Source organism: Elephas maximus, chromosome 14 (assembly GCF_024166365.1).
Source record: "Elephas maximus indicus isolate mEleMax1 chromosome 14, mEleMax1 primary haplotype, whole genome shotgun sequence".
In the NCBI taxonomy this organism is placed as follows: domain Eukaryota; kingdom Metazoa; phylum Chordata; class Mammalia; order Proboscidea; family Elephantidae; genus Elephas; species Elephas maximus.
The window spans coordinates 36,781,610-36,805,063 of record NC_064832.1 but is presented as its reverse complement, the minus strand read 5'-3'; the positions used below and the strand labels follow the sequence as shown (position 1 = coordinate 36,805,063).

Below are 23,454 nucleotides of genomic sequence, written 5' to 3'. Positions count from 1 at the left end.
TTCTAAGTGTTTTACTGGATTATCTTTTTTCTCTCTCAGAGCAATCCTATAAGTAGAATTACCTATATTTTGTAGATAAGGAAACTGAGACTTGGGGAAATTAGGAAAGTTGTCCAACGTCACACAGCCAAGTAAGAGGGATGGGATTTGAAGCCAAGTAGGATTCAAACTAACATTTATTAGGCACTTAAGATGTACTTAAAAAAAAAAAAAAATTTTTTTTTTTTATTATGTATTAGGAAGCCCTGGTGGCGTAGAGGTTAAGTGCTATGGCTGCTAACCAAAGGGTTGGCAGTTCGAATCCGCCAGGCACTCCTTGGAAACTCTATGGACCAGTTCTACTCTGTCCTGTAGGGTCGCTATGAGTCGGAATCGACTTGACGGCAGTGGGTTTGGTTTGGTTTGGTAAGATGTACTAAGGTGCTGTGATAAGAATGTTTTGTACATTACCTTATTTGAATTAAAAAGGCAAGCCACTGTTCTAGGCCCTTAGGACAAGATTTTAAAAAGGCCATGGTTCCAGGTTTCAGAAACTCACCATCTGATACCCCTCTCCAAGTAGATGAACAGATTAAAGCAGGATTGTCAAACTTCACTGGGACTTTGAAAGCTTTTGGCTCAGAAGAATCAAAAGGAAGCAATTACATACATGCACTCATGTTACATAAAATATTTTTCATTCTGTGTGAAAAAAGCTGCTGTGTAGACCTGCCAGGCAGCAGAGTATAGTTACATTTGTAATTTTATGTTACCTCTCCTTTAGGGTAGACATTTTACTAGAAAATAGGAAAAGAAGAATTATGTGGTAATTTTCACATAAGTGTGAAATGGTTATTTCATAAATGGGAAAGGGAATTCAATATCCAAAACTGATGTTGGAGACTGGGGAGGCTAGAAAATTAACCTGGGGAAAGACAAGATGAGATAAAAGGGATTCCTGGAATCAAAGGAATTTTAAATTATAGCATGTATTCATCATAAGTATGATGGAATCAGATTTGGATGGTTCAATTCCAAGAAATAAAATAGAGAGGGATAATGGGGAAATGATTCTTATTCTAAGTGTGAATAAGAATAATGATATATGCTTCAGGTAAAACAGACTTTAGGTCTTTCAACCACATGTTTTTAAAAGAAGTTATAATGTCTTCAGAGTCATCCAAAAGTAATTAATTAAATTAGAGTCATTAAAAATTTATTATATGCCTATTATACGCCAGAAGCTGCTAAAACTAGGGGCTACTCCCTTTTCTGGCCAGGCACTGAGATTAAAGTTTCAGGGCGATGAGAACAGGAACCAGAGGGTTTACACTGTTTTTTAACTCCTATCCAAAACAATATAAGCAAGATTCACACATTACTCACACTGCTCCTGGCTTTCTACCAAAGACTGGATTTCCCTGCATGTGTGGACAGTACCACACTACCAAATTATCTCTTGTTTCTGCATGTAGACATGTAGGGATTGGTCTGCAGCCTAAATTCAGGCTTTAACCCTTTTGTTACCAAATTTTTATTAAAAAAAATTTTTTTTTGATGGTATGTATTTTCAGTATTAGAATGCATGCTTACTAACCGAATGTGTTTAAATTTTTGGTTGGCAGTATGGATTTTGAGAAATATGATCTGGCAATGCTATACACCAATGAGACTAGTGGCACTGTGGCACGACTGATCTGTGGCATGACAGCACGCCAATGGGAACTGTTGTTGTTAGGTGCCGTTGAGTCAGTTCTGACTCATAGCAATGCCTTTCCAAAAAAAAAAACCTACAGCACTCCCTATCACACAGGAAAGTCATAATTATGCTTGTAAGCCTTATCTCATGAAAGAGAGGAAAAACAGGTAAAAGTTTATAAAACTAACACATCCAGAAAGCATCACTTAATAGAATGCTCAAAGTACACAACAGTGAGGCTCCAACTCAGGTCTGCAGAGCTTCACACATTTCAAAAGGGATCTACCTTGACCCTAAACACATTAGAATGGGAAATGCCTTGCCAATGAGGTGCAGAGGCATAAAACATGGCTGGCAAATGAAAAAGGAATGACCAGATAACTGCTGCAAAAGGTGCCTACCTCTGGGATGGAAAATTAAAGGCCCTCGGTCAAATATAGTTATAACCCCCTTGTCTTATTTGGGATGTAACAGCAAGACTTTTTTCTGTTCTCTAAACACGCAAGCATAATTTCTAAACCAAGAAGAGCTTTTAACAAGGAACTTTGCAGATGTTATCTGTCTTTTTCTGGAAAGATCCATAAACCTTAGTGCAAACTGCTTAAAAGCAACTGTTCACAGTATTTTTAGCTTCCATTTGTTCTCATGAGAAGATTTACACGGTGATGTAACAGCCTAGTTTTCAACCACTCAACAACAAAAAGACAACCTAATTAAAAAATTGGCAAAGCACATGAACAAACATTTCACCAAAGAGGGCATCCAAGCAGCTAATAACCACATGAAAAGATATTTGTGATCACTAGCCATCAGAGAAATGCGTATCAAAGTTACAACGAGACACCCTATCACCCCTGCAAAAAATGGCACTGATCAAAAAACAGAAAACAAATGCTGGCAAGGTTGCGGGGAGACTGGAACCCTGTTCTACTGCTACAGGGACTGTAAATTGGTTTAACCACTATGGAAAATGGTATGATGTTTCCTAAAAAAACTAGAAATGGAAATACCCTATGATCCAGCAATCCCAAGCCTAGGTATATACACCCTGGAGAACTAAAACTACCGACACGAATAGATATATGCACACCTATGTTCATCGTAGCATTACTCACGATAGTAAAAAGGTGGACACAGCCTAACTGCCCATCAACAGATAAATGGATTAACAAACCGTGGTACATACACACAATGGAATACTATGTGGCCATAAAGAATACGACGAGTTCTCAAAATGTGCTATAATGTGAATGAACCTGGAGGACATTATGCTGAGTAATGTAGGTCAATCACAAAAAAATACTGTATGATCTCGCTAATAAAGAAAGATAAGAATAGGTATACTTATAGAAAGTGGCATTCTTTGGTGTGTACCAGGGATGGGAGAGAGATGGCGACAGAGAATCACTTTCTAGATAGTAGATGCTTGTTAGTTTTGGTGACGGGTAAGGCAATACTGAATAAGGGTGAAGTCAGCACAACGTGACCAAGGTAAAAGATGACATTAAGAAGTACACAGAATAAAGGATGGCTTTGGTAAAAGCCACAACATATACAATTTTGCAACAAAAGTAATCAGCACCAAAAAATGTGTGTGGCTACATAGGTAGCTATGTATGCCTATATACATATAGGTAAGCACACAAATGTGTGTGCATGTATAGGCGTACCTTAAGACAAAATTATATATGTTTGTATGTGCTACACATATATTCATATATAAAATAAAGCACATAGGGGCACACAGTTATGGATACTTTCTAGATATAACCAAATACGTTGCAGGACTGGGTTACTGGGTTTGGGGCTTAAGACCATCGTCTCAAGGGAGCAATTTGGTCAACTGGCATAATATAGATCATAAATATAACATTCTACATGGTGAGTAGTGTCTAGGGTCTTAGAAGCTTGCGAGCAGCTGTCTAAGATACAACCAAAGACTCAAAAAAGAAACTAGTCTACAGGACTAATAGTCTACACAAACTATGGTGTCACCTACCTTGAGACCAGAAGAACTAGATGGGGCCTGGCTACCACTACTGACCATTCCCACCAGGGACACAATAGATGGTCCCAGACAGAATGGGAAAAAAAGGAAGAGCAAAACTCAAATTCCTAAAAAAGGCCAGACTTACTGGACCAGTAGAGACTAGAGGAACCCCCAAGACTATCGCCCTGGGATCCCCTTTAAACTTGGAACTCAAACAACTCCTGGAGGTCACCTATCAGCCAGAAGACAGAGTGGCTCATAAAATAAGCATTACCCACGAGTACTATTCTCCTCAAAACAATCATCTAAATGAGACCTAACAGTCAACATTTAACCTAGGCCAAAGATGAAAAGGTAAAGGGGGACAAGGAAGCTAGATTAAGGGAAAAAGAACAACCTGAATGGAAATAATGAGAATGCTGACACATTGTGAAGTGTAACCAATGTTACTGAATAACATGTACAGAAACTGTTAAATAAGAACCTAATTTGCTATGTAAATTTTCTCCAAAATCACAATATTTAAAAAAAAAACCCTCTTAGGATTTCCTCAGTGGTTACCCTTAATGGCCACACATTATCTCTGCCCTCAAAATGCTTTCCTCTCTGGGAGAAATGGACACATAGTCAAAAAATTAAAATGTATAAGTACAGTAGAAGTTCCCTTAGTCAACTTCTATTTAACCTGTCATCAATTAATCTGAATTATTTTCTTTGTAAATCATAAGTAGCTAATGCCCATATCACGCTGAATGCTCAGGGCTAGTAAGCTATTCTCTAGTGAGCCTGTTTGCTTCTGCTCCTACCAGTTGGATTCTACAATCTTACAATGAGTTACGTGTTTGTTCCCAAACCTGTTTATGCCAGTTGTACTTGTTATTTTGCTTTCATAATATTTTAGGTAATATGTAAACCAACGAAATAGCTTGAAAATAGTTTGTTTCTTTAAAAATCATATTTCATATTCTGGAAAGACCCAATAAAGGTAAGTTGTGTGTGTGTGTAATACAATGCTAAGAGATTAAAAAGAGGAAATCTGCACTCAGATTCACAAGTGCCTTTAAGTTGCTTTCCTCTTAAAAAAATCAAATCTGGGGAAATCTTAGCTGATGGTATGGTTTATACAAAAGAGACAATGCAGAACTCTAATGAGCAGAACATGTGGAAAGAAAAGGCCTTGGCTTTTCTCAATCGATTGGCAAATGGGCATACAGTTATTTGTTATAGGGTAAAATAAAAATGTTTGAAAGGATATTGTTTCATGATTCTCTGGTTTAACCCACTTTTTTCTTTTTTAAATCAGCTTTATATAATTTATAAACCACAAAATTCATTCTTACGAAGTGTACAATTCAATGTTTAACTGACTTTTCCCAATTTTTCCATAAAAAAAGAAAAAAAAAATTTTTTCCAGTCTGGGTTCAGACTGCATCTATGAGAAGGCTTCTTCTCATATATGAAATGCTAAAGCAGCAGCAGGTATTATGCTGGTGGAGGAGAAGCTTTCAGATAAGGTTGTGTTTGAGTTTGAAGAGTCTTGAATAACAAGCAGCTGTTATTAAACTTAAACTGGCCAATTAAGAGAATGGTGCTCTAAGTAGAGGAACAGCACACGTAAAGGATAAAATGGTGTGACCCCTCTGCTGGCCGGCTGGCTTGAGAATAGGGCAGTGATTTTGTTCAAACCTAATTACGGATCTGAATCATCTGTAATGCTGTTTGTTACACAAAACAAAACAAAGTAAAACATGCCCTGGCAGGACTCCCAGAGTTTCTAATTCAATGTACATCTGGGGTGGGGCCTTGCATTTATTGTTTTAAAAAGTTCCACTAGTTGTTCTGTTGTGCTACCAGGATTGAAACCCCTTGAATGGGGTGAGTGGGGAAGGGTAGAAGAATACAGAAGATGAGGCTACATAGTTGTCTATGACTGGATCGTGAAAGGAAGTGCTATGTAAGTACAGTACGACAATAAAATTTCTCTTCCCTGACAGCTTCACTATTTAGAAAATTTTTTTTTCTTTTTTAGTTTTTGACCACCACTACTGTTGCACAAAAGAAAATGAATTTCCACCATCTGAAAAAACAGGATGTTTTAAACCTATTTTAAATTAAGACTTCCGTTTTACTTGAGGTCATATTTAATACAAAACAAACTCAGGACAGAGAATGTACTTTCTGCTCAGGAAGTTTACTATCTACCACTCAGAGTTAACAAACATCCAGCAAAAACAATGACAAGGCAAATACTGATGAAAACATCTGCCAGGAACACTGAAATGTGGGTTCCTATTCGAAACTCTGGTAGGGTAGTGGTTAACAGCTAGGGCTGCTAACCAAAGGGTCAGCAGTTTGAATCTACCAGATGCTCCTTGGAAACCCTATGGGGCAGTTCCACTCTGTCCTATAGGGTCACTATGAGTCCAAATCGACTCAACAGCAACAGGTTTATCTATTTATTTATTTATTTTGGTTTTTGGGTTCCTATTCACGGTTGGTGATCCCATTCTCTGGTCAACTGGAAGCACTTGCCTACCTTCAAGTGCTCTTCTAAATTGCTAAATTTCCGAGATTCTTTTTCTTCCAGGTAAAGCTTCTTCAGCATTTATCATCTGATAAATCTTTACCCAATAAAGATAAATGGATTCTCTCCTTCCATCATAACCAGTTGTCATGGATTGAATTGTGTTCCCCCAAAATATCTGTCAACTTAGTTGGGCCAGGAGTCCCAGTATTGTGTGACTGTCCACCATCTTATGTGATTTCCCTATGTGTTGTAAATCCTATCAGCATGATGAAATGAGATGAATTAGTGGCAACTGATGAAATACACAAGATTAGAAAGCGTCTTAAGCCAATCTCTTTGAGATATATAAGAGAAAAGCAAGCAGAGAGACAGGAGGACCTCATACCACCAAGAAAGCAGAGTGTGTCCCTTGGACCTGAGGTTCCTGTGCTGAAATGCTCCCAGACCAAGGGAAGACTGTTGACAAGGACCTTCCTCCAGAGCTGGCAGAGAGAGAACGCCTTCCCCTGGAGCTGGCACCCTGAATTTGGACTTCTAGCATACTGGACTGTGAGAGAATAAACTTCTCTTTGTTAAAGCCATCCACTTGTGGTATATCTGTTATATCAGCACTGGATGATTAAAACATCAGTTCACCAGGAAGCACCCTTTCTCCTACTCTTTGAAGACTGGATATCTTTTTCTTAACAACAGCTCGTGCCTTCCATATGGTAACTGCTCAATATTTTAAATAAATCCTTGTACTCTTTGAAGATCTAATTTTCCCCTTTATCACAATTTTAAGGGTTAAAAATTTCCTACTAAAAAAACCAAACCAAAAACCCATTGCCGTGGAGTGGCTTCCGAGTCATAGCGGCCCTATAGGACAGAGTAGAACTGCCCATAGGATTTCCAAGGAGCGGGTGGTGGATTCGAACTGCCGATCTTTTGGTTAGCAGCCAAGTTCTTAACCACTGCGCCACCAGGGTTCTAATTTCCTACTAGGAAATCTGTCAATCCAAGTGAAGAAGCAGTAAAGACTGCTGGTCCTGTCAACAAGAAAGGCAAAATGTGAAAAAAGGCGAACAAGGACCATCAACTTGTTCTTGGGAAAGTCAAAACAAACTATTAAACAAGTTCCCCCAAGGACGCCCTTTGCTGGCACTCTGGAGGGGACTAACTGCCAAATGCTAACGTGAGAAGCTTCGCAGGTCTGGGCTCTGGTGAGTAACCCAAAGTCCTGACCATGCGCTAGCTCAGCGAATCCTCCCAGAGCAACTGCAAGAGCGGACTTCCAGGGAGCTCCTGAAGGGGTTCCCGCTTGCGAAAGGGCGCCTGCGGCTGCGGTCCTGGACCGCAGAGGCGTTACCACCACGCCCGCCGCCCCGCGCCCCGCTCGGGTCCCGCCTTCTACTCCCCCTCGCGGCCCCGCCGTTCCCGCCCGCCGCCCCGCGCCCCCTCTCCCTCCCGGCCCCGCCTGTCAGCCTTCCCCGCTGCCTGCCCCCGACCCGCCTGGCTCCGGCCAGAGGGCCCTTCCGCGGCTCTGGTTCCTCTTCCTCTTCTCGCCTCGGTAGGGCCGCGGGCTCCAAGCTCGACGGGACGCCCTGACCCGGAACTGCTGAGCCGGCCGCCGACGGGCGGGCGATTGGCTCATCCCGGGATTCCCCTGTGCGCGGGCTCGGCGCTCGGCGTCCGCACGGTGCACGCGCGGCGGTCGCAGCTCAGCCTCCAGACCTCTGTGCCTCCCTGCAGCCCGCCGGCCGCACCCCTGCCCTCCGCTGCCTGCGGGAACCCGTACCTCGGCGGGCGTTCAGCAAGAAGCCCCGGCTGATGCCAGGCGGGGGTCCCGTCCGTCCGCGGTGAGGTGAGGTGAGGTGGTGTGAGGTGGGCGTCACCACCAGAGGACAGAGCTGCTGGGGCCCGGCTTATCGCTCCAGGTGACACGCGCGCAGCTTCCAGGTTTCATTCAGACTGAGGGCGATACCGGGGGTGGGGGAGACCCCAAATCTTAACGGACCTTGGGAAGTGCGAGAAGGCAAGGACAGGCGCAACAGCCTTGAGTGTGTGTCTCTCCGTTAAAAGTCTCACAAGAGGGCGATGAGTAGGCAATGGGGGTGCCAGGGCAGGTGGAGATTTGCATCCTGAAGCCCCACTGACCCGGGCACACGTATGAGGAGCAGGGGCCGGGCGACGACAGAGCAAAACGATGGGCAGAGCACAGACACATTTTCTTGGGATTTAAAAAGCAGAGGCAAGGGCGGAGGTCACCCCACCACCACCACCACCCCGCTTCTCTTAGCGTTTTGCAAACTGGAGAAATGAACTTCAGCGGGAGCCTTGTGGGAGAGGGGATGGAGGTTGGGAGTGGTGTCAGGGGGCAACTGCCGTTGGCAGAGGGAGGCCAGCAGCAAGGTGGAGGTGAGAAAATCTGCCTGGGGAGGATGTATAGGAAAGTACTTAGGAAGCAATCGCTTTTGTGAAATTGCCAAGCCTGGTTGTTGTTGGGTACCCTCCAGTCCATTCTGATGCACAGGGACCCCCACATGTTAGAGCAGGACTGCCCCATAGGGTTTTCTGAGTTGTAGTTTTATTGAAGCAGATTGTCAGGTCTTTGTCCCATGGAGCCCTTGGGTGGGTTCCAGCCGCCAACCTTTGGTTAGCAGCTGAGCGCTTAACCGTTTGCACTACCAGGAGTACCGTGTAAATCTAAAAAACCAAACCCATTGCTGTCTAGTCGATCTCGACTCACTGTATAAATCTTGAAGGGAAATTTATCAGTCTTTTCAGCTTTTATCTTTCTTTAAAAAATGTGATTTTCAGGTGCAGCTCCATTTAACCTGGTGAACTTAAGGCCCTGATATTTCATATGAAGGGATGTGACCTAACATGCCAATCATGTTAGGATTAATGACATATCACATGGGTTGACACCCTGTAATTAAAAGGAGGATTTCGTTTAAGTCAACAAGTAATAGTCTACTTGAAATTTGTTGTATATATGCATATGAATTGTTTTGCTGGAAAGATGTATAAAAACTTGCACAAGACAAATTAAGAGATTGCTTTCCATTGATTATCATGACTCTCTTTTGACAAATAGTAGGCTAGGTTTTCTGGGAGAAGTCCATCCTTAACATTTCACCGGTTACATTTTCAGATGAAAGCAAATTCTTTTTTATTTAGCCACAATTTTCTGCTATAACCATAGGAAGATTGGTACAATTTTGCGTCCTTATTTATGCTAATTATTCTTTAACAGGTGACTTATTTGGCGCAAAAGTCTTCTTTGAAGAACTTTCTACAATACTGAAGGATGGCAGAAGCAGTGTTGGTTGATCTGTTTGGTTTGAAATTAAACTCTCAGAAAAACTATCAGCAGACATTACTGAAAGCGTTGAATGCTGTCCGATACCACCATGCTGCCAGTGCCAAGTTCTTTTGCATAATGTGTTGCGGTAACATCAACAGCGAAAAGGATGACAAATGTGGTAATTGTGAACTAGAAACAAACAATGGGTTATCCTTTCTTTTGAGAGAATTTGAGACTTTTAGCAATTCCAGCATAGTTGCCACCCTGTATACCATTAAACAGAAAATTGATGAAAAAAACCTGAGCAGAATTAAGGTAATTGTACCTGTGTACAGGAAGACATTAATGAAGGCTTTTATTGATCAACTCTTCACTGATGTTTACAGTTTTGAGTTTGAAGATTTACAGATGACTTTGTGGGGAGGCCTCTGGAAACAGTCCGATGAAATAAACATGATTACAGCTCAAGAATTAGAAGAAATCCAGAATGAAATAAAAACATATTTGAGAAGTCTGCCCCCACTGAAAGGAGAATTAACCATTATCACATCTCCTTTGATTCCAGGTATATTAAACACTATCTGTTGTTTTTAATGTGTACGTGAAAAACCAGCCGTTCTTTAGAGGTTGTTCACCTCTTTTTTTCCTTCCTTCTTTTATTGACGGTTGTGGGTTTATGGGATTTTGCATTACTTGCACCATGATGTGTCAAGAGGTAGAGAATGGCCATCAGCACCGTCAAAGCCACACTGAATAAATAAATTAGCTTTATGTACATTCAGCTCTAAGACAAATCCTTCAGTCCCCCTTTAAAATTAGATTTATGAGCCTGAGCACCTTCTGTTTAGAAATTCTGCAACCTCAATTCATTGAAGTGATCATAAAAGAGTGAAATTTATTTATTTTTGCTTCTTAAGATTTTATTTATTTTATTGTGCGTTAGGTGGAAGTTTACAGAGCAAATTAGTTTCCCGTTTGATAGTTTGTACATAAAGTGTTCCATGACATTGGTTTCATTCCCCATAATGTGTCAGCACCCTTCCCATTTCCTAGGTTCCCCATTTCCGTTCACCCTGTTTTTCAACCCCTTTCTGCCTTCTCATCTTTACCTGTGGGCAAATGTTGCCCTTTTGATCTCACATCATTGGTTGTTCTAAGGAGCACATTACTTTCGGTGTTAGTGTGTATTTTATGGGCCTGTCTATGGTTTGACCGAAAGGTGGTCCTGGGAACGGCTTCAGTTCCAGTTCAGAAGGGTGTCTTAGGGCAGTAATATTGGGGGTTCCTCCAGTCTCTGTCGGACCGGTAAGTCTGGTCTTTTCTGCAAATTTGATTTTTTATTCTACAGTTTGTCTCCTGTTCTGTCTGGGACCCTCTGTGTGATCCCAGTCAGAGTGGCTGGTAGTGTTAGCCAGGCACTACTAGTTCTTCTGTTTTTGGAGTTGTATAGGCTGTGGTTCATGTGGTCCATTAGTCCTTTCGACTAATTGCTCTCTTGAGTCTTTGGTTTTCTTCACTCTCATTTGCTCTTAATGGTAAGAGACTGATAGCTGTATCTTAGATGGCCATTTGCAAGCTTTTAAGATCCCAGATGCTACTCACCAAAGCAGGATGCAGAACTTTGTCTTTATGAGCTATGTTGTGCCAATCGACGTAGATGTCCAGAGTCTATGATCTGTCACCTTTGAGCCTAGGAACTTTTTCCCATGAGGTGTTTAGTTATGTCCAAGAAGTCACCCTGACTGTGACCCCAGTGTGCTCTATTGTCTATAGTAGTACGTAAGCAGCACCTACAGTTATGTATGTAGAAATATCCATCATTAAACCTCTATCTGCAGGTGGGTGTGCTCCCTTACACCCTCCCACATCTTTTGGCATACCTATCTACCTGTGTATCCATTCACAAGTTGATACTATTGTCGCAGGATTGTCTACGCCATAGTAATTACCGTTGTTACTCTTTGTTCTTGTGGTCCTCTCAATGTCCTTCCATGCCTTGGTCACATTTTGCTGACTTCTCCCATATTGTGTATTGCCTTTCCCTTCACCAATATTACCATGCGTCTTCTATCTACTTGGTAATTTTCCCTCCCTTCCCCTCCCATCCCTGGTAATAACCATTAAAGAATTTTCTTTTTTTCTGTGTGCAAAACTTGTTCCTTTGTAATAGTGGTCCATACAATGTGTGTCCTTTTGTGGTAGGCTTATTTCACTCAACCTGATGTACTCCAAATTTATCCATGTTGTGATATGTTCCACAGATTCATCATTATTCTTTATTGTTACGTAGTATTCTGTTGTGTGTATGCATCACAGTTCCTTAATGCATTCATCTCTCGATGGGCACTTAGGCTGTTTCCAGCATTTTGCTATTGTGAATAATGTCACAATCAACATGGGTGCGCATATGTTGACTCATGTAATGGCTCTTACTTCTATAGGATATATACCTAGGAGTGGAATTACTGGGTCATGTGGTATTTCTATTTCTGCCTTTTTAAGGAAGTGCCGTACCGTTTTCCATAGTGGTTGTACCATTTTACATTCCTATCAGCAATCTCCCCGCAACCTCGCCAACATTTGTTATTTTCTGTTTCTTTGATTAGTGCCAGTACCATCAGGGTGAAATGGTATCTCATTGTAGTTTTGATTTGTATTTCTCTAATGGCTAATGATTGCAAGTATTTCTTTATGTGTTTGTTAGCTGCCTGAATGTCTTCTTTGGTGAAGTATCTACGCATATCCTTTGCCCATTTTTTAATTGGGTTGTCTTTTTCTTGTTGAGGTGTTGAAGCTTTCTATACATTTTAGAGATTAAACCCTTGTCAGGTATGTCATCATAGCCAAATTTTTTTTCGGGTCTGTAGGTTCTCATTTTACTCTTTTGGAGAAGTCTTTTGGTAAGCTTAAGTGTTTAGTTTTTAGGAGGTTCCGTTTGTCTAGTTTATCTTGTGCTATTTGTGCATTTTAGTTATGTTTGGTATTGTATTTATGCCATGGATTAGGGCCCCTAGCATTGTCCCTGGAAACCCTGGTGGCATAGTGGTTAAGAGCTACAGCTACTAACCAAAAGGTTGGCAGTTTGAATCCACCAGGCACTCCTTGGAAGCTCTATGGGGCAGTTCTACTCTATCCTGTAAGGTTGCTCTGAGTTGGAATCAACTGGACAGTAATGGGTTTTTTTTTTTTTTTTGGCATTGTCCCTATTTTTCTTCAATGATCTTTATAGTTTTAGGTTTTATCTTTTGGTCTTTGATCCATTTTAAGTTAGTTTTTGTGTATGGTGTGAGGTGTGGGTAAAAGTGAAATTTAAAATAATCAATCTTCTTACTTAAAATATATTTACTATGAGCTGTATGCTGTTGGGTGGAAATCCTGGTAGTGCAGTGGTTAAGTGCTATGGCTGCTAACTAAAAGGTCAGCATTTGAATCTACCAGGCGCTCCTTGGAAATTCTATGGGGCAGTTCTACTCTGTCCTGTAGGGTCGCTATGAGTCAGAATCGACTTGATGGCAATGGGTTTGGGTTTTTTTGGATATGCTGTTGAGCATACAAAGACAAATAGGACAGAAGATATTTTTTGATGAGCAATAATCCCATAAAGAACATAAAACAGAGTAGTATGTAATAATACTTTTAAGGTACAAAGTGCTGTAGAAATTAGAAACGATATAAGGAAGTGAAGATTAAAATGAGCAGGGTGTGTCTTATGGAGAGACTGGGTTTTATAATGCTTTACAATCCATTGTATGGCATTCTTTTTTAATCTTCACTACTTGTCTTCCAACAGATATTTTCATACATGGATTTACTACAAGAGCAGGTGGGATCTCTTACCTACCAACTCTCAGCTCATTAAATCTCTTCAGTAGTTCCAAACGGAGAGATCCCAAGCCAGTTGTTCAAGAAAATCTGCGTAGGTTAGCTAGTGCTGCAGGATTTAATGCAGAGAAATTTTACCGAATAAAGGTAAACTTTTGCTTCATATTGTGCAAGGTCTAAAGTACATTCTTGACTTGTCCAGTGACTACATGGACTTTAATCAAGCCGTTTAACTTTTGCGTCTGGTGTTTCTCTTAAAATTTTAGGATAATGTTTGTGTTATGTATATCTGAACACCACAGCCTAAATATCAGTTCCGTGGTATATATATTGCTCCTGGCGCTCCTCACTTCTAAAAATACAGTTAATTCTCAGGGAGTATGGTACCACTGCCCTTTTTCCTTTAGAAAGAAGGGGACTAAACGGTGATGGGAAAAGGCCATTATTTTCTTAACACTAAGAGAAACTAGTGTCACAATTGGTGAGATTGGAACAATGCTGTGTTGCTTTCAGAATTCTTATTTATCTGAATCTAGGAAAAAGTAGGAATGTTACTGATTTAATAATTAATTTAACTTCCTCCATTAAAGTAGTGCATCATAGAAAGTGCTACGAGTAGAGATAAACACATCTCCTGCAGGAGGTGTTGATGATGGACTTGACTGGATTTTTAAAATATTCAGAGATTATAATATCAAAAGTTTAAAAGCATTAAATGATAAGTAAATTTGATGTTTTACCATGTGTTGTTGTTGTATGCCGTTGAGTCTGTTCCGACTCAAAGCAATCCTATAGGACAGAGTAGAACTGCTCCATAGAGTTTTCTAGGCTGTAACCTTTACGGGAGCAGATCACTAGGTCTTTCCTCCCGTGAAGTTCCTGGTAGGTTCAAACCACCAACCTTTCAGTTAGCAGCCGAGCGGCTTTAACCGTTGTACCCAGGGCTCCTTCTGTACCGTATATAAAACCCACTGCCGTCGAGCCACTTAACCACTACCGTATATAAAAAGTGGTATATTTAGTGAAAGCTAGTAATCTTAAACTGGTTTCATTATTTTGTACTGAAATGAATACTGAAAAAGCTTATGGTATGATAAAGCCCACTTTCAAAATATTTTTATTATATGCCTTTGGTATTAGACCGATCATGCCAATGACGTCTGGATTATGGGAAGGAGGGAGCCTGAATCTTATGATGGAATAACCACAAATCAGAGAGGGGTCACAATAGCGGCTCTTGGTGCTGACTGTATACCAATGGTTTTTGCAGATCCTGTCAAAAAAGCATGTGGGGTTGCTCACGCTGGTAAGTATACTCAATCATTTAGAATCTTCTTAATTTTTATAGTATTGGAAAAATTGTACAGTAAAACTTGCAAAAGCCAGAACCTGTGTAAGGTAGACACTTTGACAGGTGCAGTCTAGTTGATCCAATTATCCTCCAAAGATAAGAGTGAAGAAGAATTTTTTAGATACTACATTGTTGGAGGTTCAGACCTATCTGGCGGCTCTGCAGAAGAAAGGCCTGGTTATCTGCTTCCATAAAGACTGTTGTTGTTTTTGTTGTCAATTGCCATCAAGTCGATTCGGACGCTAAGAAAACCCAGGGGAGCAACTCTACTGTCTAACACATGGGGTCACCATGAGTTGGAATCGACTTGACGACAATAGGTTTATATTATGTTAAGGTTATAGAATTTTGTTTTCTGGAAGTATTTTAAAATCGTATTTAGACTATGAGTGGATACGATTCTGTGTGAAATGAGGAATAACCTTTCTAATTCCCTTCTGCTTATAAATCCATGCCTGCTTTAGTTTTTAGACCGTAGATGAGAAAGTGATGTGTTTTTCTTTTGATCTAGCTAAATTAATGGAATGGGATGACTAAAAGTCAGGTTTGCCATATGGTGTTGTTGAAAGTTATTTTAAATTTGAATCTCAGTTCCTGGAAATAAAATGGGAATATTATTTGTTACTAAACCTATTCTTAGATTTCTGTCTTTGGTAACTGGATGAGAGCAAGAATAAAGAAAATGGTCTGATATTAGAAAAACCATGGGATCCATTGGAAAGGAAAGTTTGGCAAATGCGGAGGGGTGCGAAAAGGGACTGTTAATTGAAATAGAACAGGTTTATTTTATTATAAAAAGTGAGGGGGTGAGAGAGAAGGCTTAAGAGAGTATAAGCCCAGAGGAAACTTGAAGGATAAGATATTTCTAAAAGGAAGTGGAAGGGAACTCTCATTAAGTGTCTTTTCTTTACCAGATACTTTATACAGTGTATCTCATTTAAAAACCAGTACAAAAAAAAAAGTACTATAATAATTAATTTTGCGATGCATATAGTATTTTTGGGCTTTGAAAACATAAAGTAACGCTGTTCATTTTTAACTTAAATGTAAATTAAGGTGAAATTTTGTTGTGTTTTAACTTCCCTTTCATCTTTTTCTTCCTGTTTACTAGGTTGGAAAGGTACTTTGTTAGGTGTTGCAATGGCTACAGTGAATGCTATGATAGCAGAATATGGCTGTAGTTTGGAAGACATTATTGTCGTACTGGGCCCTTCAGTAGGACCTTGCTGTTTTACTCTTCCAAGGGAATCAGCAAAGGCATTTCATAACCTTGATCCTAAATGCGTACGACTGTTTGACTCGCCAGATCCCTATATTGACATTCGTAAAGCCACCAGGTACGTTTGATTTCTTTCTGGATCTGCAACTTTGGTTATTGCTTCTGAAGTCAAAGCCATTTCAGAAAACTATTCAGGAAAATTCAGGTGGTAGACATTTAAAAAGCTGATATACATATATTCACAAAAACTTACTTTCTATATGAAATCCATTGTCATTTCAGTTGACTATCTGGCATCTCTTATTGACTTAAGAGTGAAGGAAGAAACAGTTGGCATATAGTTTTATGAGGTCTTCTTTAACTTCACATGTAAATTTAGCATGTACTTTACTTCACAATCATTCCTCAGCTAAATTCTCCTAATTATAATAAACGATGAGGAAGCTAATGTTTTTTATATGATTCTTATTCTCTAACCAGAAGGATATATTTCTTAATAAAGATATTAGATAATATAAACACATATTTTCAAGGTGTATGTTTATGGTGTCTTGAATTTATGAAATTTTCCTGTGAATATCTGTTGAAAGAATACTTGTCATTTCTGCAAAGGAAAATTGCTGTCTAATTTGAATCATGCTTCTCTTCCATTCAGCCAAACCTTGCCCATATTCTGCCTCATTTAGTATATAAGTATAGAGAATTGAAATTGATTTTTAAATGTGACTTGTGGAGTGGAATAAGTATCACTAATTTGTAGTCATATTTCATATAAAGCATTTATGGCGAAACAAGTTTTCCTGTGCAAAATCCAGCTGATAGGTGGAAAGGAGATGGTAGGGCCGGATGACTAAAACTCATGTTGTGTCCGAATCCAATGAATCCCATCTACAAATACCTGGTAACTTTGAAAGTTTCCACTTGACTAAGTAACTGATTATAAAATTCTGTATCCAGGTCATGTCTGCTGGACAATATGGAAGGATGTCCAGTTCATGTATGACAAATGCTAATAAAATCTACCATTTCCTGGCTAGTCCGTGTAACTGAACAGCAATTTACATCGTTCCAAGCAGACTTTTCCCAGAACTCTTTCATACTGATATCTTTACTTTTTTCATACAGTTTTGGCTATTGGTAAAACAAACTCATGCTATCTTTTGAAACATTTTTATTCTTAGGGTACTTCTAGAACGGGGAGGAATTCTTCCACAGAATATTCAGGACCAGAACCAAGATCTCGACCTCTGTACATCCTGCTATCCCAACAAGTTTTTCTCCCATGTTCGAGATGGCCTTAGTTTTGGTACACAGATTGGCTTCATATCCGTTAGAGAATGAGGTACAGTTAGGTTCTCTCTCAATCCCTCTCTCTGTCTTTTAACCTTCCCCTCACCCTGTTTTTAAAAATAATTGGTTAGGGAATTTTAAGGGACTATGCTTTTTTTTTTATTCATGCTAACCTAGTAACCAATTAAATTTAGCTTTGCCCCTTTTTTTCCTGCAGGAGAAAAATTAAGTTTCTACTTTTTAGAGAAGCAATAGTGGTAGAAAATTTCATTTTCTGTGGCATACTCTATTCTAACAAGCTCCACTGCTTTTCCTGGTTAGGCCTAGATATGTTGGCAGCACAGAAATAAAGTATTCTTTAAAAATTCCTGTATGTATTCTCCTTATGTTTTTTATGTACTTGATATCTGTACATTTCCTAGTATAATGTGCCTATGTCTTTATTTTTTTTAATTTGATTTTTAAAGAGAAATCTCTGCATGGGGCAGATAAAGAACATTAATATTAACAATACTTGTATAATGCATAACAGTTGCAAAACTCTGTCATGTGCTATGAGGAAAAATGAGAAATAAGAACAGGGTGCTGAATCTAGAAATCAAGAGACAAGAATGAATGTCACTAATGGACTGTAAGGTGTGTGCAGGCAAGTCCCTAGGTGACTGTGGTCTGGAACTTTATCTGCAAGGTCAGTGGAGTTACTTAGATGCCCTTTAAGCCCTTGATTGTTTAGTTGAGCACTGTGAATTTGTTAGTAATCACTTGAAGAGAGACTGAAACATTGGTTTTTATCTTCTTCATATTTCTATCACTTAGACTTCTGCCAAGGGAAGAGGCAGGGTTCTAAGCCGTACAATATTCCAACCTATTGGTTCGCTTAAGTAATCTAACTTTTGGTTAATGTTCAACCAAGTAATTTTATACTCCTAAATGGAACTAGACTGACAGTTGTAAGAGAGTCAAAAGAGTAAGTACAACACTGAGAATAGGAATGGGAACCCCTCAACTACTCTAGACCAGAATCACGTGGGCTCTGTATAGTCTTTTGATAAAGGCATCATCACAGCATCTTCTTAATGCCAGTTTTAAAATTTTAATGACAACTTACTAATAACGGATAATTTTATGTATGGATATTGAGATTGATAAATAAAACATTTCATGACTGGTTTTTATGTGTGAAATTCTAAATTCTAGAATAATGAGAAATCCTCAAATACACAGGCTGGCTTGGTTTTCAACTAGATTGCCAACTGTCTGCAAGGGATGGGCCAGTTTTTTTCAGTAAAGGTTCATGTAGTAAATATTTTAGGCTTTGAGGCCCATACAGTCTCTGTGACAGCTACTCAATTCTAATGTTTTAGAGCAAAAACAGATGCCAACAATATAGAAATGAGTGAGTATGGCTGTATTCCAATAAAACTTTACAAAAAAAGCAGGTGAGGGGCCAGATTTGGCCCATAGGCTGTAATTTGCTGATACTTGGCGTACAGTCATAGAGCAAGAGTGAATGTAATTTCATTAAATTAGTATTTATTAGCGATGGCTTAGGTAGAGCTAGACAAAAATATTTCATGACAGTGATTTAGCACTGCCCCTTTGGCATATATCTAATTTTCCTTAAGGTTACTTTTAATTGACTGATTTAATATTATTTTTAGTCTTTACAATTGCTTTAACTCTTTAATATACAAAAAGACTTTAATAAAGTTTATGATCCTTACCTTGATATTCTAATAACACTAGTAAAGGTCTCATATTGGATTTCTTTGTATTTTATAGATACTTGGCTGGATTTTTGCATACATGTTCCCCGTCTCCCTTCCAAACCATCGGCAAGAGAGCATTTTAGCTGCCTAAGTTACCTAAAACCAAAAGGATTACAGTGGAGCATTCATCTTAGGGTATATTTTCACTGTTATTCAGAGGCAAATGATTTTCATTTGATTCTAACAAAACTGACCAAAAAATCAGTATGATATAGCTAATATGTTATATGGATGAGGATTATTGTTCTTAAAGTTTGCTCTCCCTATTTATTAATGAATCAGGAGTAGATCTATTCAGTTCAGTATTTACGGGTACCCTCTATTCGTCAGGCGTTGTGTTAAACATAAGTGAATCAAGATGAGTAAGACTTTGTCCCTTGAGTCTAATGCAGTGGAGGAGATATACACTTCTACAGCTTGAATTTTAATAGCAGTAGAAGAGTACAGAGAAGGAGGGCTTAATTCTGTCTGGAAGGCAGGATAGAGAAAGTATCACAGAGAAAATGATATTTTATATGGGCCCAAAAGATACACAGGCTTTTGACAAGTGTAGAACAACCATAACAGGTAAAGGGAACGCCACGAACTAGGGCATGAAACTGTGGAAGTGCAAAACGAGAGAAGGGTGTGGGCAGGAGTTAGGACTGGAAAGACAGGTTGGAAACAGATTAGTAAGGGTCTCAAATGCCATGTCTAAGAGTTTGGGGTTTATTTTCCAGGCAATGGGCAGGGATCAAAAGTAGAGGAGTGTTTTTATTTCTTTGGCATCATAGTTAACAGGGTGGATTCCAATTGTGAGAGACCAAAGCAGAGCAAGTAGTTAAGAGGCAGTCAGAATACTTCGGACAAGAAATAATGAAGCCTGAATGAAGGCAGTGGAAATTAAAACAGAGAAGAGAGTAGATGGATTAGAGAAACCTTTCATAGATAGTATCAATAGATCCTGTAACAGATAATGGAGCTGGAAGGTGAGGAAGCATGGAGAAGCCACTTTTACTTTTTCTCGTGGCTAACTACCAAGAAGAGCAAGAGGAGCCCTGATGGCACAGTGGTTAAGAGCTCAGGTTGCTGACTAGAAGGTCAGCAGTTCGAATCCACCAGCTGCTTCTTGAAAACCCTATGAGACGGTTCTATTCTGTCCTCTAGGGTCGATATGAGTTGGGATACACTTGACAGGAAGAGGTAACTACCAAGAGTGGCAACAAAAGCAGGGAAGAGGTTTGGGACAAGGGAGAAGGATAATGAGTTTGATTTTAGACAGATTGAAGTGATTTCAGGTGGAAATACTTGATCAGCAGTTAGAAATACAGATTTGGAACTTAGGAGGGAGCCTGGGATCAAGACCCAGATCTGGAAGTCCGCTGTGCAGAGATGATGCCTGAGTGTGTTGGAGCAGGCTGAGTCATCTGAGCAGAACGAGAGTGAGAAAGGAGGTCCCAAGGTGAAACTTCGTAGAGCATCTGCATTTCAAGAACAAGAAGTTGAACCAGTGAAAAAGATTAACCATAGAAAAATCCATCCATTGCCTGATTCCGACTTACAGCAACCCCGTAGGACAGAGTAGAACTGCCCTGTAGGGTTTCCAAAGAGCGGCTGGTAGATTTGAACTGCAGACCTTTTGGTTAGCAGACAAGCTCTTAACCACTGCTCCACCAGGGCTCTTAACCATAGAAGTAAGGGAAAAAGAGAATATTGTGGTGTTGAAGAAGCCAGACTAGGTGTGGGTGGTACTCAAAAAGAAATCTTCGGAGATAAATACAGTAAGCTCTGAGAAGACCCCAGCAGGTTTGTCATCATGAAGCTGCTCTAGGGGCAGTGGTGGCTGAGTCAGATTTCAGAGCTTTGAAGAATCAGCTTTTCTTTGACAGTGTTTGCTAGAGAAGATGAAGAGCGGCCGCTGTGCTTGAAGGAAGGGTGTTTTTGTGTGTGTAGCTTTGAGTATGTTTGTAGGCTGAAGAGAGAAGGTAAGCTTTTTTATTTGGGAAAAAAATCACTGGTATATATGGTATATATATATTTTAATACGAGTTAGTGCTAGAGTGAATCTTAAAAATATGTCCTATTTTATACATAAATTTCTTATATGTTATGCAGTAGAATTAATGACAATATTTGGTATTTACAAAGGACTTTCACATACGTTACTTCATTTTACCTTACCAAAGGAAAAAAAAAAGTCACTGTCGAGTAGACTCCGACTCATGGCAGCCCCATATGTGTCAGAGTAGGGTTTTCAGGGGCTGATTTTTCAGAAGTAGATAACCAGACCTTTCTTCCAAGGCACCATTAGATGGACTCGAACCTCCAAACTTTTGGTTAGCAGCCAAGTGCGTTAATGGTTTGCACTGCCCAGGGACTCCCATTTTGCCTTAACAACTACTTAAAGATAGGTAGGTCAAATGTTACCCCTTTTATTCAGATAAGAAGACTGAGCTTCACTGAGTTGGAGGTCAAAATGACATAATTAGTGGTGGAATAAGAGGTGAGCCCACATCTTGTGACTACAAATTTCATTTCAGATTTTACACTTAAAACTATCTAAACTTTGGTTTTCTACTTATTAACATAATTTATTCATACATTCAGTCAAAATTGCTTTGAGTTATTGGGATAGGTTTAAAAAAAACACAGTTGTAGCCCTTGAGATGTTTCATGTGCAGTGAAAACTGACAGTCCACAAACCAGCAGTTTCAGTTCCGATATGTGTGGTGAGGTTGCCACAACCTGATACCTTGTTTAGTTTAACCCTTTTATGCACCTGTAGCCTAGGGTGAAATTTAAATAAAAGACCTCATTTCTTTCAATTCAGGGACGGTGTTAAACACAAAGCATAAGATAGCAATTTCAAACTTGTGCGACATACTCTTTTATTTAAAAATGAAGATTAAAGAAATAATTTCAACCATTAAGGAAAGTTGATAATTTTCCAGTTCTTCCTTGTGCCTTAAGTTTGCGAATTTGCAGAGTATTAGCCATATTTTACATTCTGTTACAAAACATTCTAAAACCAAATAAAAATTATTTTCAACTACCTCTGACTTTGGATTCTCTGTGCCTAAGAATATAATGAAAAGTTGTCTCCTTGCTGTTTTAGTACTGAGTGAAAAGTACTTATTCAGTAACTCAGAAACAGAACTACTAGGCTATTAAAGACTTTCTATACCTTATTGTTTCTACAGGATCTCTGTCACTCTTGAACATTTGTATATATCCAGTGCTGTTGAGTCGATTCCGACTCATAGTGACCCTATAGGACAGAGTAGAACTGCCCCGTAGAGGTTCCAAGGAGTGCCTGGTGGATTTGAACTGCCAACCCTTTGGTTAGCAGCCGTAGCACTTAACCACTACGCCACCAGGGTTTCCCATTTGTATGTAGGTTTCTAGAACTTTTGGGATACAACAACAATAACGATTTTTTAGTAACTTAAGTTTTGTTTCACTTTATTTTTTTATGTAAGCACTGCTACTAACTGCACCCAGGAAATATTGGCTGCCATTTTGAGAGGAATTAATCTTGTAAATCAAGTGAGAGTTCATGGCATGGTTTTTTGGGAAGTACTGATTATCAAATTGGAGCCCTGGTGCCATAGTGGTTAAGAGCTCAGCTGCTAACCAAAAGGTGGCAGTTCAAATCCACCAGCCGCGCCTTGGAAACCCTCTAGGGCAGTTCTACTCTGTCCTATGGGGTTGCTATGAGTTGGAACTGACTCGATGGCACCTGACAACAACAGTTATCAAATTCAATTTTATTAGACCATTTATCTAATTGTAATCTTCTATTGTGAGAAATAGCATCCCAAAACAAACCAACCCATTGCCGTCAAGTCGAATTACCAGTGCTTTATAAAACAAACAGGAGAAGATGATGTCAACACTAGGAGTCAGTATTTTTATAAGTAGTTCTACTCTATTTCTTAGTATAAATTTGAACTAATCCTAATCTCTCTCTTTACCTGTACCAAAAAAAAAAAAAAAAAAGGACGCTTGGAGTTAATGAATGTATTGTTTCTACTTTAGGTGCGAAGTATTGTAGTTCAAGTAGGTGAAAGCATTTAGGAACTGTCATACCAACCTCAATCTCTCTCCTACAGAATCTCCAATAACTGCTTTTCTGTTAGTAGATTCTTTGAGAAAATTGAGATGCTCATTCTGTATCACATGACAAAAAACATAAATAATACCCCTGACTTCAAGAGCTGGAAGATAAGACAACAGTTATGTGTGAGTTACATCATTGTATCTCAGTGGGATTTGTTGTTATCACTTGATTGATCTAAAGTTATGTTCAGAATGTGTCCATCCTACTTTTTGTGTGAACTGTGAGAGACTATGGAAGCATAGGACCTTAAAGAAAGCACAGTTCAGTTACCTATGTGTATGTGTGTGTAGCTATGCGTGGATCACTGTGTGTGTGTTAAATGGCAAACAAGTGTGTATATGTTGAATATGATATATAACCACTTTGTCCTAACGTAAATTCACACCAAATGCACATATGGTCCCAGTAAAGAGTGGGGAG

General features: G+C 39.5%; 2 protein-coding genes across 6 annotated transcripts in view; one reads left to right on the top strand and one right to left on the bottom strand.

The window, feature by feature from the left end:
- CCDC122 (coiled-coil domain containing 122) overlaps positions 1-7,769 on the bottom strand; it is a 131,986-nt gene extending 124,217 nt beyond the window's left edge. The window contains exon 1 of one of the 3 annotated variants that reach the window (XM_049852946.1): positions 7,687-7,769. The gene's annotated coding sequence lies outside the window, so the exon portion shown is untranslated. Of the gene's footprint in view, positions 1-538; positions 7,557-7,682 lie in introns of those variants that run through there. The other 2 variants (XM_049852948.1, XM_049852950.1) reach the window with 2 other exon arrangements.
- LACC1 (laccase domain containing 1) lies at positions 7,738-21,926 on the top strand. 3 transcript variants are annotated; one of them, XM_049852943.1, is made up of 7 exons: positions 7,738-8,038; positions 9,434-10,049; positions 13,275-13,453; positions 14,447-14,612; positions 15,769-15,994; positions 17,058-17,218; positions 18,949-21,926. In XM_049852943.1, the coding sequence occupies exons 2-6, from the start codon at positions 9,488-9,490 to the stop codon at positions 17,215-17,217; spliced, it is 1,293 nt and encodes a 430-aa protein (XP_049708900.1). In that variant the 5' UTR covers positions 7,738-8,038; positions 9,434-9,487; the 3' UTR covers position 17,218; positions 18,949-21,926. The 3 variants fall into 3 exon arrangements, with proteins under 3 accessions (XP_049708900.1, XP_049708901.1, XP_049708899.1); XM_049852944.1 differs by having other exon boundaries at positions 7,738-8,043; XM_049852942.1 differs by having other exon boundaries at positions 7,738-8,111.
- Positions 21,927-23,454: the final 1,528 nt, after the last annotated feature.